The sequence below is a fragment of the Hippocampus zosterae genome, chromosome 5 (genome assembly GCF_025434085.1).
Source record: "Hippocampus zosterae strain Florida chromosome 5, ASM2543408v3, whole genome shotgun sequence".
In the NCBI taxonomy this organism is placed as follows: domain Eukaryota; kingdom Metazoa; phylum Chordata; class Actinopteri; order Syngnathiformes; family Syngnathidae; genus Hippocampus; species Hippocampus zosterae.
In genome coordinates this window covers 24,951,715-24,967,303 of record NC_067455.1, presented here as the reverse complement: position 1 = coordinate 24,967,303, position 15,589 = coordinate 24,951,715, and the positions used below count along the sequence as shown (strand labels likewise).

The following is a 15,589-nucleotide window of genomic DNA, read 5'->3' as shown; positions in this document are numbered from 1 at the left end:
TTGTCAGTTTTGCGTTTTGGATAAACATTTTTGATATTACATTTTTTCTGTGTCCGCATTTCTGGGATCCTAAGGCTTTTTCAGTTTTTTTCAAACCTAACACGGTCCACCCATCAGTAAAAAAAACAGGGAAACACTGCAACCATCGACCAGACATTGATTACGGTACTATTAAACAGACACATATGTGATGTTCGTGGAGGTCTTGAATGCTCCTCAATCGTGAACTCTCCTCCCTCGATTCAAACCATCATGTCTGTTTTTGATGAGATGTTGTGAGCAGACGAGACAGCTGCTCCATCCTGACCACCCCTTCTCATGCACAACACCTGTCGCTGTTGCTCCCGGATGGGTTTCATCACTCGATCACGCTCTCTCTTGTGAAACCTCAATTGCTGCCCCCCCCTCACATCTGCCAGCCCACATGACTCACATGGTGTCGCAGTTGCCCTCTTCTTTGTGTCTCAAAATAACACCGGCTCACCTATATTTTTCCAACACCCCTGACAAACAGTCACGCTTTCTCTCCACCCACTGCCCCCTGAACTTCATTTGCTGGCAGCCTTCAACTGCAACGTCCGACCCAATGACTTTCAATGAAATACACGCCAAAGTAATATCTGCTGGTCACATTGCACTAACTTAACAGCTGGCATGGCATTCTCGAAATGTTATCTTATTCAGTGATGATGACTTGGCAAAATAACTCAAGATGTTTTTAATTTACGTGTTAAGAGTCAATTAAATTTTCATGAAATATAAATCGAACAGAGGATTTCTTTCGTGTTCTATTCAAAGGCCAATCACGCATTTTCATTTTTTTAAAGCATTTTCAAGGTGTTAAGAACATTTGTCAGTCTAAATATCTGTCACGTTGCGCCCGAGGCGATGAAAAATCGCCTCGTGCACAACAAAAATAACGCGGTGGATCCCAGGAAAAAGCAGACACGAAAAGATCTTATATGAAAAACAAAGGGTTTTAATACAAACAGAAAGAGCCCGACAGGGAAAACGGTAACAGAAAACGCTGGTCAAATAAGGACCAGGAAATAAGGAAAAACAACCGAAAACGCTCGCGAAAAAACAAAGAGCGAGGAAGTATTGAGATCAGTAATCTAGAGCTATAACAATTTGGATGAAACGCGAGTAACAATAGTAGTGGCCGTAAGGCAAAAAGGCAGCGAGTAAATTCGAACGATGAAATAGCGAGAGAGAGCAATGGCACGGTAAGGAATTCTCCGGCAGTGAGAGGACTGCCGGAGTCACTTAATAAAGGAGGGTAATCAGTCCGAAATTACGAACAGGTGTGCAGAACCGGCGGAGGAAAAAACCCGCCACCTGCTGGCGGGCACGCGACGTGACGGCGGACTACCTGGTTTGGATGGATGAGCAGTGTGGAAGTCGCGCAAAAGGGACGGATCAAGGATCCAGGAGCGTGGCACCCATTGCCGCTCCTCCGGCCCGTAGCCCTGCCAGTCGACCAGGTACTGGAAACCCCTGCCCCTGCGCCGAGATTCCAGGATGGCACGCACCGCGTACACCGGACCACCATCGACCACCCGCGGAGGCGGCGGCGGAGCGGGAGGAGGCGCCAAGGCGCTGGAAGACACAGGCTTGAGCAGGGAGACGTGGAACACGGGGTGAACTTTCATGGAGGCCGGTAGCCGGAGCCTGACCGCGACGGGGCTGATGACGGCCTCGACCTCGAATGGTCCAGTGAATCGGGGTCCCAGTTTGGCAGACGTGCCGGCCAGGCGAAGATCCCTCGTTGCCAGCCACACCTTCTGTCCCACCACATATGAGGGCGCCGGGCGCCGACGACGATCTGCGATCTGCCGGTTCCGGGACGCAGTGCGGGACAACGCAGCCTGGGCCTCCTTCCACACGTGATGGGCCCGCTTAAGGTGGTGCTGTACAGAAGGGACCTCCACCTGCCCCTCCTGGGACGGAAACAACGGTGGCTGGTACCCGTAAGCCGTCATGAACGGTGATCTGCCTGTGGCGGAGGACACGAGGGTGTTGTGAGCATATTCTACCCAGGGTAAGTGGTCGACCCAGGATGCGGGACGGTGGAGGCACACACAGCGGAGGGCCGCCCCCAGATCCTGATTGGCGCGCTCAGCCTGTCCATTGGACTGGGGGTGGTATCCCGAGGTCAGGCTGGCCGTAGCTCCGAGGGACCGGCAGAACCGCTTCCAGACGCGAGACACAAACTGGGGCCCCCGATCCGACACAATGTCCGCCGGAATGCCGTGGAGACGGAAAACGTGTCTGATGAGGAGGTTGGCGGTCTCCAGCGCCGACGGCAACCTGGACAAAGGCACAAAGTGAGCAGCCTTGGAGAAGCGGTCCACGATCGTGAGCACGACCGTCCGACCCCGGGAAGGCGGGAGGCCCGTGACGAAGTCCAGGGCGATGTGGGACCACGGGCGAGGAGTAATGGGCAACGGCTGGAGCAGTCCCGCCGGAGGTTGATGGGACGACTTGCCGCAGGCGCAGGAGGTGCAGGCCTTGATGAACTCCGTCACGTCGCGGCGGAGCTCCGGCCACCAGAAACGCTGGGCGACGAGTTGCACAGTCCGGTTCACGCCGGGATGACACGCCACCTTGGATCCATGTCCCCACTGCAGGACTTCCGATCGGAGGGCAGGAGGTACGAACAGCCTCCCCGCTGGGCACCCCGCCGGCACCTGAACCCCCTCCAGGGCTGTCTGGATCCGCTGCTCAATCTCCCACTGGACGGCCCCCACGATGCACTGGGTCGGGAGGATGGTCTCCGGGGATCGGTCCCTCCCCGCAGGTTCGTGGAGACGGGAAAGGGCGTCAGGCTTAGTGTTCTTAGACCCGGGGGAGTAGGTGAGGACGAAGTCGAACCTGGTGAGGAAGAGGGCCCACCGGGCCTGACGGGTGTTTAGTCTTTTGGCGGAGCGGAGATAAGCAAGGTTTTTATGATCAGTGTAAACGGTAAAAGGCTCCTTTGCCCCCTCGAGCCAGTGCCGCCACTCCTGTAAGGCGGTCACAACTGCCAACAGTTCCCGGTTGCCCACGTCGTAGTTGGACTCGGCGGCACTGAGTCGACGGGAGAAGAAGGCGCAGGGATGCAGCTTCTGGTCGACTGGAGAGCGTTGGGACAGCACCGCACCCACCCCTGAATCCGAGGCGTCCACCTCTACGATGAAAGGGTAGTCCGGGTCAGGATGTTGCAGTACAGGGGGACTAGTAAACGCCACCTTAAGGTTAGCAAACGCCACATCCGCGGTAGGGTCCCACTTAAAAGGGATCTTAACAGAAGTAAGACGGGTTAAGGGAAGCGCCATCTGGCTGTATCCGCGGATAAAACGTCTGTAGAAGTTGGGGAACCCCAAGAAGCGCTGCAGTTCCTTGCGACTGGTAGGAACCGGCCAGTTAGTGACCGCACGCGTCTTAATGGGGTCCGCTCGTAGCCTGCCCTGTTCTATAATGAACCCCAGGAAGGAGATGACGGGGACATGGAACTTACACTTCTCTGCCTTGACGAAGAGCCGGTTCTCCAGTAAACGTTGTAGCACCAGCCTAACATGTTGCCGGTGCTCATGTAATGAACGGGAAAAAATCAAAATGTCGTCAAGATAAACGAAACAGAAAAGGTTAATCATGTCCCGTAACACGTCATTAATAAGATTCTGGAATACGGCAGGGGCGTTTGTGAGACCAAAAGGCATAACTAAATATTCGAAATGGCCCAGGGGGGTCTTAAACGCGGTTTTCCATTCGTCGCCCTCCCTGATGCGAACCAAATGGTAAGCGCTGCGCAAGTCTAGTTTCGAGAAGACCGTGGCAGATTGCAGTGGGGCGAAGGCGGAGTCTATCAAGGGTAAGGGGTATTTATTCTTGATCGTGATCTCGTTCAATCCCCGATAGTCTACGCAGGGTCGCAGGGTCTTATCCTTCTTCCCCACGAAGAAAAAACCCGCCCCTAACGGTGAGCGTGATGGTCTGATGAGACCTGCAGCGAGCGAGCTGTTGATGTATTCCGTTAACGCCTCACGCTCGGGTTGGGATACCTGATACAGCCGCGAGGTCGGCAACGGGGCGCCCGCCTGCAGGTCTATAGCGCAATCGTAGGGGCGGTGTGGGGGCAAGGAGCGCGCGCGATCCTCGCTAAACTCCGGCACTCCGTCAAGGCAGATCTCCTCGGGGGGCGCGACGCGTTCGTGCTTCCCGACGGCTGATTGTAAGCAGTGCTGATAACAATATTGGCTCCAGCTATCGATTGCTGGGCGCACCCACGAAATCACGGGGTTATGCGTCTGAAGCCAGGGTATTCAGACGGACCTGTTAACAGACACACACACGTTGCGGGACCGCATCACATAAAAACGGCGATGCTCAATATGATTTCCGGATAGTAGAAGCTTTAGCGGCTCCGTTCGATGCGTTACTACCGCCAGGAGACGCCCATCAAGATCCCGCACCCGCTTCTTTTCAATCAACTCCTCTAAAAAGCAACCCAGTTCGGACGCGAGGTTGGTGTCCATCAGACAGTCATCCGCTCCTGAATCTACCAGGGCCCTAATCCGCCTTGACCGGGACCCACCGAATACCTCCCCCTCAAGCTCAAGTCTGTTGGGGTGTCCCGGTCGGTTGTCGACTCCCCTAGGCTCGGGGGGTGACGCGCGAGGTCGTAACTCACAGTACTCGGGGTGGGCATGGAAAGACGACCCCGGATAGCTGGTTGCGGCGTGAGGAGGTGGTTGAGCGCTGTCTGTCGTAGCACGGTCGCGGAGATGGCGCCTTCCTTCCTCCGCACCAACGTCCTTGCTGCCCAGCTGCATCGGTTCCTCCGTGGTTGCTGTCTCCCGGCCCCGGGAGTGCTCACCGAACCCACGATGCTCCTCACGGTACGTGGTGCGTCGAGACGGATACCGATCACCTCCACGCTCCCGGCCTCGCTCCCTCAGGCGATTGTCCATGAGGAGGGAGAGGTCGATCAGCTCCTCCAAATCGGTGCTGTGGTCGCGGGTCGCCAGCTCGTCCTTGAGTAGCGAGTTTAGGCCACGGCGAAACAGTCCACACAGGGCTCGATCGCCGTATCCACTCTGTGCGGCCAGGATCCGGAACTCAATGGAGTAGTCCGCGACCGACCGCCTTCCCTGGTGAAGGGCGAGTAGCCGACCCTGCGCCTCTCTGCCCCGCACGGGATGTTGGAAAACCCGACGAAAGGCTGCCACGAAGTCAGGCAATGATGAACGGAGATTCGGCTTAGCGTCACTGGTCGCAATCGCCCACGACACCGCCGGACCTGTTAACAGACTCATGACATAAGCCACCTTGGCGGCGTCATTAGCGTAGTCAGACGGCTGTTGGTCAAATACGAGAGAGCACTGGTGTAGGAAGTGTCCACACTGCCCGTGCTCACCCCCGTAACGAGGGGGGTGTGGAAGCGAGGGCTCCCTCGACATAGAGGGATATGAGGAGGGCGCTTCCAGGGTGGTAGGACGAACCCCGGGAGGTGGTGGTCTCCGTTCCTCCACCCGAACTAAGCGAGGTTCGAATTCATCGAACCGATGAGCCAGCATGGAGACTGCGCCGCGGAGTTCCGTAATGGCTTGGCCGTGCTGACTCATTTGTTGCTCTTGTCGGGAAAGAGCGGAAAATATCTTTTCGATGTCTGCGGGATCCATGGTGGCCGGAGAATTCTGTCACGTTGCGCCCGAGGCGATGAAAAATCGCCTCGTGCACAACAAAAATAACGCGGTGGATCCCAGGAAAAAGCAGACACGAAAAGATCTTATATGAAAAACAAAGGGTTTTAATACAAACAGAAAGAGCCCGACAGGGAAAACGGTAACAGAAAACGCTGGTCAAATAAGGACCAGGAAATAAGGAAAAACAACCGAAAACGCTCGCGAAAAAACAAAGAGCGAGGAAGTATTGAGATCAGTAATCTAGAGCTATAACAATTTGGATGAAACGCGAGTAACAATAGTAGTGGCCGTAAGGCAAAAAGGCAGCGAGTAAATTCGAACGATGAAATAGCGAGAGAGAGCAATGGCACGGTAAGGAATTCTCCGGCAGTGAGAGGACTGCCGGAGTCACTTAATAAAGGAGGGTAATCAGTCCGAAATTACGAACAGGTGTGCAGAACCGGCGGAGGAAAAAACCCGCCACCTGCTGGCGGGCACGCGACGTGACAATATCAAATGGTGTGTTCCAACAACATGGAGGATCACACCCCTCACCCTGCTTGGTAAGGTCTATTCTGTAGAGGAGTGTGCATTGGGAAGTCGTAGTGCTTTAGGAGTACTGTATCGTGTACTGCAAGGGTATCCAAACTTTTTTTATTTAGGGGCCGCATACAGAAAAACGGAAGGATATATATATCAGAAAATGTGATTATTATTGCTTTGAAAAAAATTCTCAGTCAAATAAATCTGACTTGGACTCGAGAGCTTCATCTGTCTGACATTTGCCTCGGAGAGACCACACCTTCGCAAGCCTACTTCCATTTTTTTCAGCAGAGTGATGAGGAGTGATGAGGTTGGATAGTAAATTAGTTCATCAAATGGACAGCCTAGGTTAGATGTTTGGAGACCAAGTTAGAGAGAGCAGACTTTGATGGTTTGAACTCAATCAAAGGAGAGAACGTCCATCCATCCTTTTTCTAATCCCCTTATGCTCACAAGGGCTGCAGCCATGGTGGGGCCTATCTATGTTAGGTGTCTTCAGGCAGTATGCGGGGTACACACCGAACTGGTTGCCAGCCAATCAATCGCAGGGCACACATAGACAAACAACCATCCGCACTCACACTCATACCTAGGGACAATTTTGAGTGTACCATTAACCTACCCTGTATGTTTTTGGAATGTGGGAGGAAACCAGAGTACCCAGAGAAAACCTGTGCAGGCACGGGGAGAACATGCAAACTCCACACAGGAAGGCAGGAGCTGGTATCGAACCCGGTACCTCTGCACTGTGAGGTGACGTGATGTGCTAACCACTGGACAACTGGACCGCAGACATTACATTTCTTTTTTTGTTGTTTGTTTTTTTTCACCAAAAAAGATTTTATTGCCACAAAAATTATACAAAACAGTCAAAGTTTGGGAACATGTTAATATGCAAAACACAGTGATGCATTTGTTAACTGAAAGTGTACAAATATGTTCAAAATGCCTAAACCTATGTATAAACACACAATCAAAATTAAATCAAATGAAATCATATCCTGTTTGGCACGCTCTCAAGTCATTATCTGTTTGCGTCCCCATCTTTTTTCCACGTCATCTTAATTTTAGTGCCCGACTGGTTGTCTAAGGCCAAAATGTAATCATAAAAGCCAGAAATTGTTTCCCTCTGCAATGGATGAAGTAAGGGCAATCGATATCCGGTCTGCCACGGTGATCAAGAAGGACCACAATGTATTTTCAGAATCTCGTTTCGTATCATCAGGCACAAAAGACAACTTTTATTACATGCTTTAATAAACAACAATAGGACTGTTCTGTATAAAAACATAAGAACATATCATAAAAGTGAAGATAACAACATGCCTTTATGAAGTGTAATGACTATAATATTCATGTGTTGGATGTGTGCTTTTAAAGAGTGTGGATCAGGGAGTGATGACAGAAGCTGGAGCAGGTTGCACTTTGTGTCTTATGTAGATTTACATACATACATACATACATACGTAGATATAACCACCATTCAAAAGCATACGTACAATGCATTCAATTAATACACAAAATAAATTATTTTAAATGTACATCATTGTTGCATCTAAAGAACAAAAAAGTAGACGTGCTTCAAAACACAATTTCTATCATTTTGAAAAGGTGTAAGTTATTTCTGCAGAAAGATAGCCTTCATACATATTAAAAATACCTCTCTCAGCTATAAGTTAGGCCATGTCTGTGAAACACACATCAGCGTAAGACAGCCATGGTCAAAGAGCTTATATGGCAGAATCCCTTTGGTTGTCCAAGCATCTGTCTTTGGGCCGTAGCACTCAAAATTGTCAGAGTCCTCAATAACATCATGGCTGTTGATGTACCGTCCGCCGGTGATGTACAGTTTGTTATTGACCACCGTAGCTGAATGATGCATGCACCTCTCTTTCAAGTTGGCACACTTGACGAAGCGGTTGGCATTCGTGTCATATGCAATCATCCTTCTGGTGTATCCTGGGACAGGGACGACATTTATGTGAGACTGTGGTCTCAAACGGGATGCATCAACAATTTATACAATGAGAACAAAAACATTGAGGCACTCCTGTGTATTCTTCATTTCATGAAAGCACTTTTGACTTTATGTACATATGCACGCACACACACACACACACACACACACACACACACACACACACACACACACACACACTCGGTCCGAGTCAGCCTGACACGCAGCTAAATAAATACAAAAATAAAATAAAAGTGTCTGCTTGTGTGGTGCCTCACACCTAGGGACAATTTAGAGTGCGTCATGACCTACCATGCATGTTTTTGGAATGTGGGAGGAAAACGAAATACCCGCAGAAAACCCACGCAGCTACTGGAAAAAAATGGAAACTCCACAAGGAAGTTAAATAGTTGAATCAAGTTATTTTCGTAAAAGTGGATTGCGCTTGCTAAGGGGTCCTACTTACTCAGCATGCCTGAACACCCAACAGAATTGAAGCAATCAGCACAGTTCTCAAAATTAAGAGCAGGAGTGAGGGCATTCGAGTTGGCCAAAGGAAGGGTTCAGGTGTGTTCTGGCAGGGAGAGATGGAAAACATGCAGGAAAGCGGTCCTCGAGGACCAGAGTTTGAGAACCCTGATGGGTGAGTGGGTGCTCTCCCCCCCTGATGCTCATGCCCATTTTCAGTTCATCACACTTGAATTAACCAAGGGACAGCAACCTCCAGGTCCATCTCACTATGGCAGACACAAGGTGTACAACTGTTTTGTCCAAATATTTTTTAAGCAGCAGGATTGTGCCATAAAAAGTCAAGACCGATTTTGAATACATCTATCCAGGGGTTTAACTGAAAAACCAAGATTGCAGTGTTTGGAAGGACATCACACACCCTCCGCTGGGCTGACAGAGGAATGGTGTGCAAGGGGCTCGAAGAAGAGGAGTCGGAACCAGCTCCGGTCCACACAGTTTAGATTTAAGTGGTGACTTTGGCTACACTGAGGTCAACAGAGCAAGACCACATTTTTTTCGTTTGATTATTAGGTGACTTCAGTTGGAGAAACAACAAAATCTCAACTCAGGCCCAGTTTAACAAACGCATTGAGCAATCACTGTGGTATGACTGCCGCTGCCATGGAGGGGCTGCTGTTGGCTCAAGGGTTCAGGCTGTTGCTTGGGTGAATGCTCTCTATGTACCCGGAGAAAATCCACACTGGCACAGGGAGAACATGCAAACTTCACACAGGAATTCTGGGGCTGGAATCAAATCCCTGACCCCTGCACTGTGAGGCAGATGTACTAATTGATCACCGTGCCGCCTGACACTTTTTTCAAAAAAAGAAAAATAAATTAAAGGCAACTACAAAATACAGTAGGTCTAAAATTTGACAGCGTACCATGATCAAAGCCAGGTTTTCTGAGCAAGTTTGCACTACAGCATTTTTAATATGTGATGTAACTACATCCAAAGACAGACTGCTGTAGATAATGGCCAAAAATAATGTAATAATAGTCAGGAGAACCTCCTTACTGTCCAGACAGACAGACAGACAGACAGATAGATAGATAGATAGATAGATAGATAGATAGATAGATAGATAGATAGATAGATAGATAGATAGATAGATAGATAGATAGATAGATAGATAGATAGATAGATAGATAGATAGATAGATAGATAGATAGATAGATAGATAGATAGATAGATAGATAGATAGATAGATAGATAGATAGATAGATAGATAGATAGAAGGTAATGCAAAAATACGTTTATTATTATTTTAGATGTTTATTTTTCATAAATACATGGGCCAGTACCTCCGACTATGTAGATTTTTTCATCCATCACAACAGCAGGAGCGGACACGTTCCTCACTGTTCTGTTCTCCATCTTGCACCACGTTCCTGGCGATATGGTACACCTGCAGATGTGGAAGTGGATGAAAGGAAACTGACCATATGAATCAAAACCCAAACGATAACTATTGATTCTTGGGAGTTTGTATATTTTCCCTGCCTGTGCCTGTGTGGGATTTTTGTTTTCCGAACCTTCATTCTCAATTTTCCGATCCTTTTCATCCTCACAAGGGTCGTGGGGGGTGCTGAAGCCTGTCCCAGCTGTCTTCGGGCCGTAGGCGGGGGACACCATGAACCGGTTGTCAGCCAATCACAGGGCACACAGAGACGAACAACCATCCGCGCTCACAGTCACACTTTGGGACAATTTAGAGTGTTGAATCAGCGTGCCATGCATGTTTTTGGAATGTGCGAGGAAACCGGAATACCCGGAAAAAACCCCACACAAGCACGGGGGAGAACATGCAAACTCCACACAGGAAGGCCGGAGCCGGGATCGAACCCACGACCTCTGCACTGTAAGGTCGACGTGCTGGACCACCGGGCCGCCCTTTTTCAAACCTATCTTTAACACTTCAAAAACACAGATCACAGATCTGTATGGGGGCTCGTAAAAAAATTTGAATATCATGAAAACGTTTTTTTTTTCATGATATTCAAATTTTTTCATACTATGCAAAAAGTGAAACTTGTGTAATGCATCTATTCATTCCACACAGACTGATACATTTCAAGTATTAATTCATTTTAATTTAGATAATTAAGTTCAGCGGCATGGTGATCCAGTGGTTGGCGCATCGACCTCACAGTGCAGAAGTACCGGGTCCAATTCCAGCTTCGGCCTCCCTGTGTGGAGTTTGCATGTTCTCCCCGGGGCTGCGTGGCTTCTCTCCGGGTACTCCGGTTTCCTCCCACATTCCAAAAACATGCATGGCAGGTTTATTGAACACTCCAAATTGTCCCAAAGTCCGAGGGTGAGTGTGGTTGGTTGTTTATCTCTGTGTACCCTACGATTGGCTGGAAACCGGTTCAGGGTGTCCACCGCCTACCGCCTGAAGACAGCTGGGATAGGCTCCAGCACTCCCCGCAACACTTGTGAGGATAAAGCGAATCAGGAAATGGATGGATGGATGATTAAGTTTGCGAGCATTCATTAAAATTTGGATGCACGAAACTGCGCCTAGTGAATGTTGCATAGTTTCCCTTCCTGTACATTGTGTGAATGCAACATGGCCACTTTACTTGTGCTACTTTCGTCTTTTTCCGATTTAAACAAGTCTGTATATTTTCTTTTCGGGGGTGGGGGGGTTGCAAAATCGGCACATACAGTCAGCAGAGTCTCACATGATGAGCAGGCGTAAGGGATTTTGACTTGTTTGCAGAGAAGACAAAAATAAGGAAATAAAAAGGAAAAAGGAAGAAGCTGGAAGCAGGAAAACAAAACCTTGGTTGTGTTCTAGTGGCTTGGACCCTGTGTGGGCTCAAAGCTCCGTTAGGAACACACAAAGTGGTTTTCCTGACCTTCAGGTCACGAGCATTGGCTTGTGCTCCCGACAGCTGGTTTGTCATTGTCATGGCAAACCTGCCACGTGTGTGGTGGGTAGATCAGTCAAGAACCTCAAATTCAAGTTAGTCAATCGCCAGTGGTTTTGTCCGGGACTTAGCACTTATTGAAGCGCAACCAATAACTAGTCGAAAAAGCAAAAAAATATGTTAAAATAAAAATTGTCAGGAAGCAAGAGGTCTTTCATCAGAGAACGTAGTCAGAGAAATGTGCAACAGAGTGCTGGGATTTTTTGGAGACCTTTCAGTCAACCTTGGGGATTGGAGAGAATTTTGTAGTAGAGAGAGAGTCAGAGCGCAGAGAGGACAAAAGGGGAGACCGTTTAACTACTCAAGGCAGCTGTGCAAAATAAGCGCTCCTCAGCTCAAATTTCAGTTGATACTCAGTTCATTAACATTACAAAGTTAGATTTGAGCCTATATAATTGTCCTTTTGAGGATCTAGCATGGGCCTGTCAAATCAATTTGCAGGGATTTCCTGGTGATTCGCTTTCTTTGAAGTTAGACTGGAGCAAACACTGTACAGTGGTCTGGGCTGGGGTTAGCTTTTGGATGAAGAGACATGGTCCACTTCCATCATCTTCATTTTACCAAACTCCTTCCACACCCGGGTTTCTGCCACGGTGACCACAAAAGCTGTGTTCTGCTTGGTCAACCGGTACCCATCAACTGCTTCGGGAGTCCCACAAGCCCAAAAAGGCCCAATGGGACTCCTCCTTCAGCTTGAGGGCATCCCTTTCCGCTCGTGTCCACCAACAGTTTTGGTAACAGCTTCAAAAAAACAGAACATAGTCCACTCAGACTCAATGTGCCTCATCTCATCCCGGGCATGGGGGAAGTTCTGCCAAAGTTGGGAGTTGAAACTCCTGAAGACAGGGGACTCAACAGACATTCCCGGCAGACCCACACAAATCGTTTGTGTCTGCCAGACTGAATCGGAATCTTGACTGAAAATCGGAGCCAGCACACCACCAGGTGGTGTTTGATTACCAGCTCCGCCCCTTTTAACCTGGGTGTCTAAAACACGCGGCCACATTCTCCGGGCACCGAACTGCAATCTAGTGTGTACTGGTGGCAAATGCACACGCGGACTTCCTTATGTCTGAATATGAACAGATTACTGTGCTGGCTTGTGATTTTGACTTTTGAGGTCGGCATAATAAATGTTCTGAAAATTATATCACAGTAGATTGAGTCTTTTAATCATCTTTTCTTCTTCTTTCTTCTTTTTTTTAAATCAATTTAGCTTGGCAAAAGACCATAAAACCCATTCAGAAATACTAAATGAAATACCGGTATATATTTGTGTTTGAAATTGCCCCACTAAAAATGTTTCCAAGCAAAAAAATGCAGTTCGCTGCTATCCATAATGTGAATTTACAAAATCAAAAAAATATTTAAAAGAAAAACAAAACTAATTTGTTATACTGTATTGTTGATCAAATCTTTCCTTCAAGTTCCTGGGATTAATTCTCAAAAAATGATTAGAAAGTTACTCCTCGAATGAAGGCATTGATTTCATTTCACGGAGTCATTTTAATGAGTCATTGATTTGCTCTACAATTTTTTAAAAAGTTATTTTTAGTTCTGAAGTGAACGTTACCTGAGTAAGTCGGACTGGGTTCTGTATGGCATCTTCTCCTCCAAACATGTAGATCCTCTGGTTGGTGGCAGCCACAGCAGGGTGAAGAACAGCTTCTGGCATGGGGGCCATAGACTCCAATTGGTTGAACATGCTGTTGTACCTAAAAGCATTGTAAAAAGTGATGATATTGTGAGTTGCTGCTCCAACTTTTTAATGCCACAAAATCCTCCCGTCTCATGTTACCATTCCACGCTGTCTGTTAGGTGCCTGTCGAACCCGAGCCCCCCCAGGATAAAGATAAAGTGTAGGTAGGAGACACTCTGGTGGCTAAAACGAGGCTCCAGAATGGGCTGGGCCAGCCGCCACTCGTTAGTCTTGAGTGAGAGGGTGTAGAGAGTTGTGCAGACTTTGCAGTATTTGGCATTGGTATTCAGACCTCCAGTAACATACACCACACTGTGAAGGGCTGCATAGGAAGCTTTGTAAAGTCTGATAGGAAGTTTGGCCAGACGCTTCCACTCCTGGCTCTTCTCATCAAACACCAAAGCTTCTCTTGAGCTTTGGTCATTGTTCTTCCTTCCTCCTACCACCACCAGTGTCATGGTTGGTGCCGCGCCTCGGTGCAACCCACACAGATTCGAAGTCACCTGTCAAACCCCCCAAATATTTGATGCTGACAGAAAACATGAGACGTCGCACTGATTCAATGAGCTTGATGCAGAGGGCGGATGACTGGATCAGAGGGTCGTTAGCGATGAATTGGAACAGGTAGGTGGGGTGAACATGGCGAAGGCGCACTTTCTTGAAAAGTGCATTGATGGCACCGCATCTCGTTAAGGGGTCATGGTGGATCCAAGCAACAAGCGTATCAAAGACTTGTTCCTCCTCTGCACAGAGACGATCATCCTCCAGGTAGCCCATCAGCTCCGGTAAGGACAGCTCACACAGATCCTACGAATGAAACACATCACTGAAGCTCTTCATAGCCATATCCTTTGCCTTTTCTCTCAGAGTGTTACAGTTCATGATCTCCGAAAGCCTTATCAGGCTTAAGCAGTCATCAGGGCTCAGCTGATTCTGAAGAAAACTGGAGCAGGCCTTGAAAAGACGAACATACTGCAGCATAGATGTGGCCTGCATGAGAGGCAGTACATTATCCATGCTGATATGAGCCAGGCCGGTGTAAACATAGTCAATGATAGTGTTCAAGATGGCTGACGTTAGGCCCTGCAGCTTTATCCTGGTCTGCCGCCTCTCTATGAAGTTGTTACAGAACATGGCTCTGAAGTAGGGACTGCTGGAGACCAGGACATTGCGGTGGCAGGGGATCTCTGTGTTGTCGGAACACAGTAAAACATCTGTGAGAATTTTCTCATGTCTGAGGCTATTGAGCTGGAGGAGGAGGTTGGATGACTGCTTTTTATCTTTGTAGTGGAACACCTCCATTGCTGGTCAGTTCATCCTGAGGAGATACACATCGTAAATTCTCAATTGTCAAGGAGAAAATAATTCACTTTGTCTGTGTATTCGCGTCATTGATGGTGCATGCAGCAAATTCAGCAGATTCTTTCACCTGACTTTTTAAGATTAAGATATCCTTTATTTGTCCCGCAATGGGGAAATTACAATCAGAATTCAGAAAGGAAAAACGCTGGGTAGGGAGAGGGAAAAAAAACACGCTCGAACTATCCTCTTCCGAGGATAATTTAAGTCCAGGATAAAAAAAGATCCTAGTACAGGAATAAGCATATGACAGTTACAACAAGTCACAAGACATAACATGTATAAGGGGGAGGATGAATGGGAATGGTGAGGGGGGGTAAAATGACCGAAAAATGACCAGCTGCACGGTCGCCGTTGCGCTCCGCATTATCGAACCACGTCACGGGCGAAAAGAATCGGAGCGAAGAAGACGGTGATAACAAGGATGTGTATGCACGTGTGCTTGTCCAGTCGTGTATGTGTATGCGTGTACAGGTCATAGCTGATTCGTCGAGGTCTGCTCATCATGAAGACAGTCCCGGCTTATCAGTCCATGGCCGAGAAGGAGGGGGGTGGTGGTGGGGGCACTAGACTCCATGCGTATTTCCATCCAGGGGAAAGGCCAGATAGCGTTGTTTGTTTTGGAGAAACGGACGCCAACAATTCCAGACAGCCTTGAGTCCTTGGTCGGTATCTCCTCACTGGCGGCAATCATTCAGATCCGTAAATTCTTTCGCGGCGTGGATTCCAACGTCTCCATGGTATTTTAAATCGCGTGGAGTCGCTCCAAAACCGCAAAGTCGCAAAAGTCGCAACAATATTGCGGTTGAGCTCAGTCACCGCTTGAGTCTGAGTGTTGGACATTCGCGCCAAGCCATTCAGAGTGACCGGCAGCTTCTTCACTTCCAATAGAGTCCCTCCCGTCGGTTGAATTTTGCG

General features: G+C 48.5%; 1 protein-coding gene across 1 annotated transcript; it reads right to left on the bottom strand.

Moving 5' to 3' along the window:
* Window positions 1-7,009: 7,009 nt before the first annotated feature.
* On the bottom strand, window positions 7,010-14,629 carry LOC127600278 (kelch-like protein 38). The gene is given in 6 exon segments (XM_052064733.1): window positions 7,010-8,168; window positions 9,982-10,064; window positions 10,066-10,085; window positions 13,187-13,328; window positions 13,412-13,765; window positions 13,767-14,629. Coding segments are annotated over 6 exon segments (1,752 nt in total). The 3' UTR covers window positions 7,010-7,878.
* Window positions 14,630-15,589: the final 960 nt, after the last annotated feature.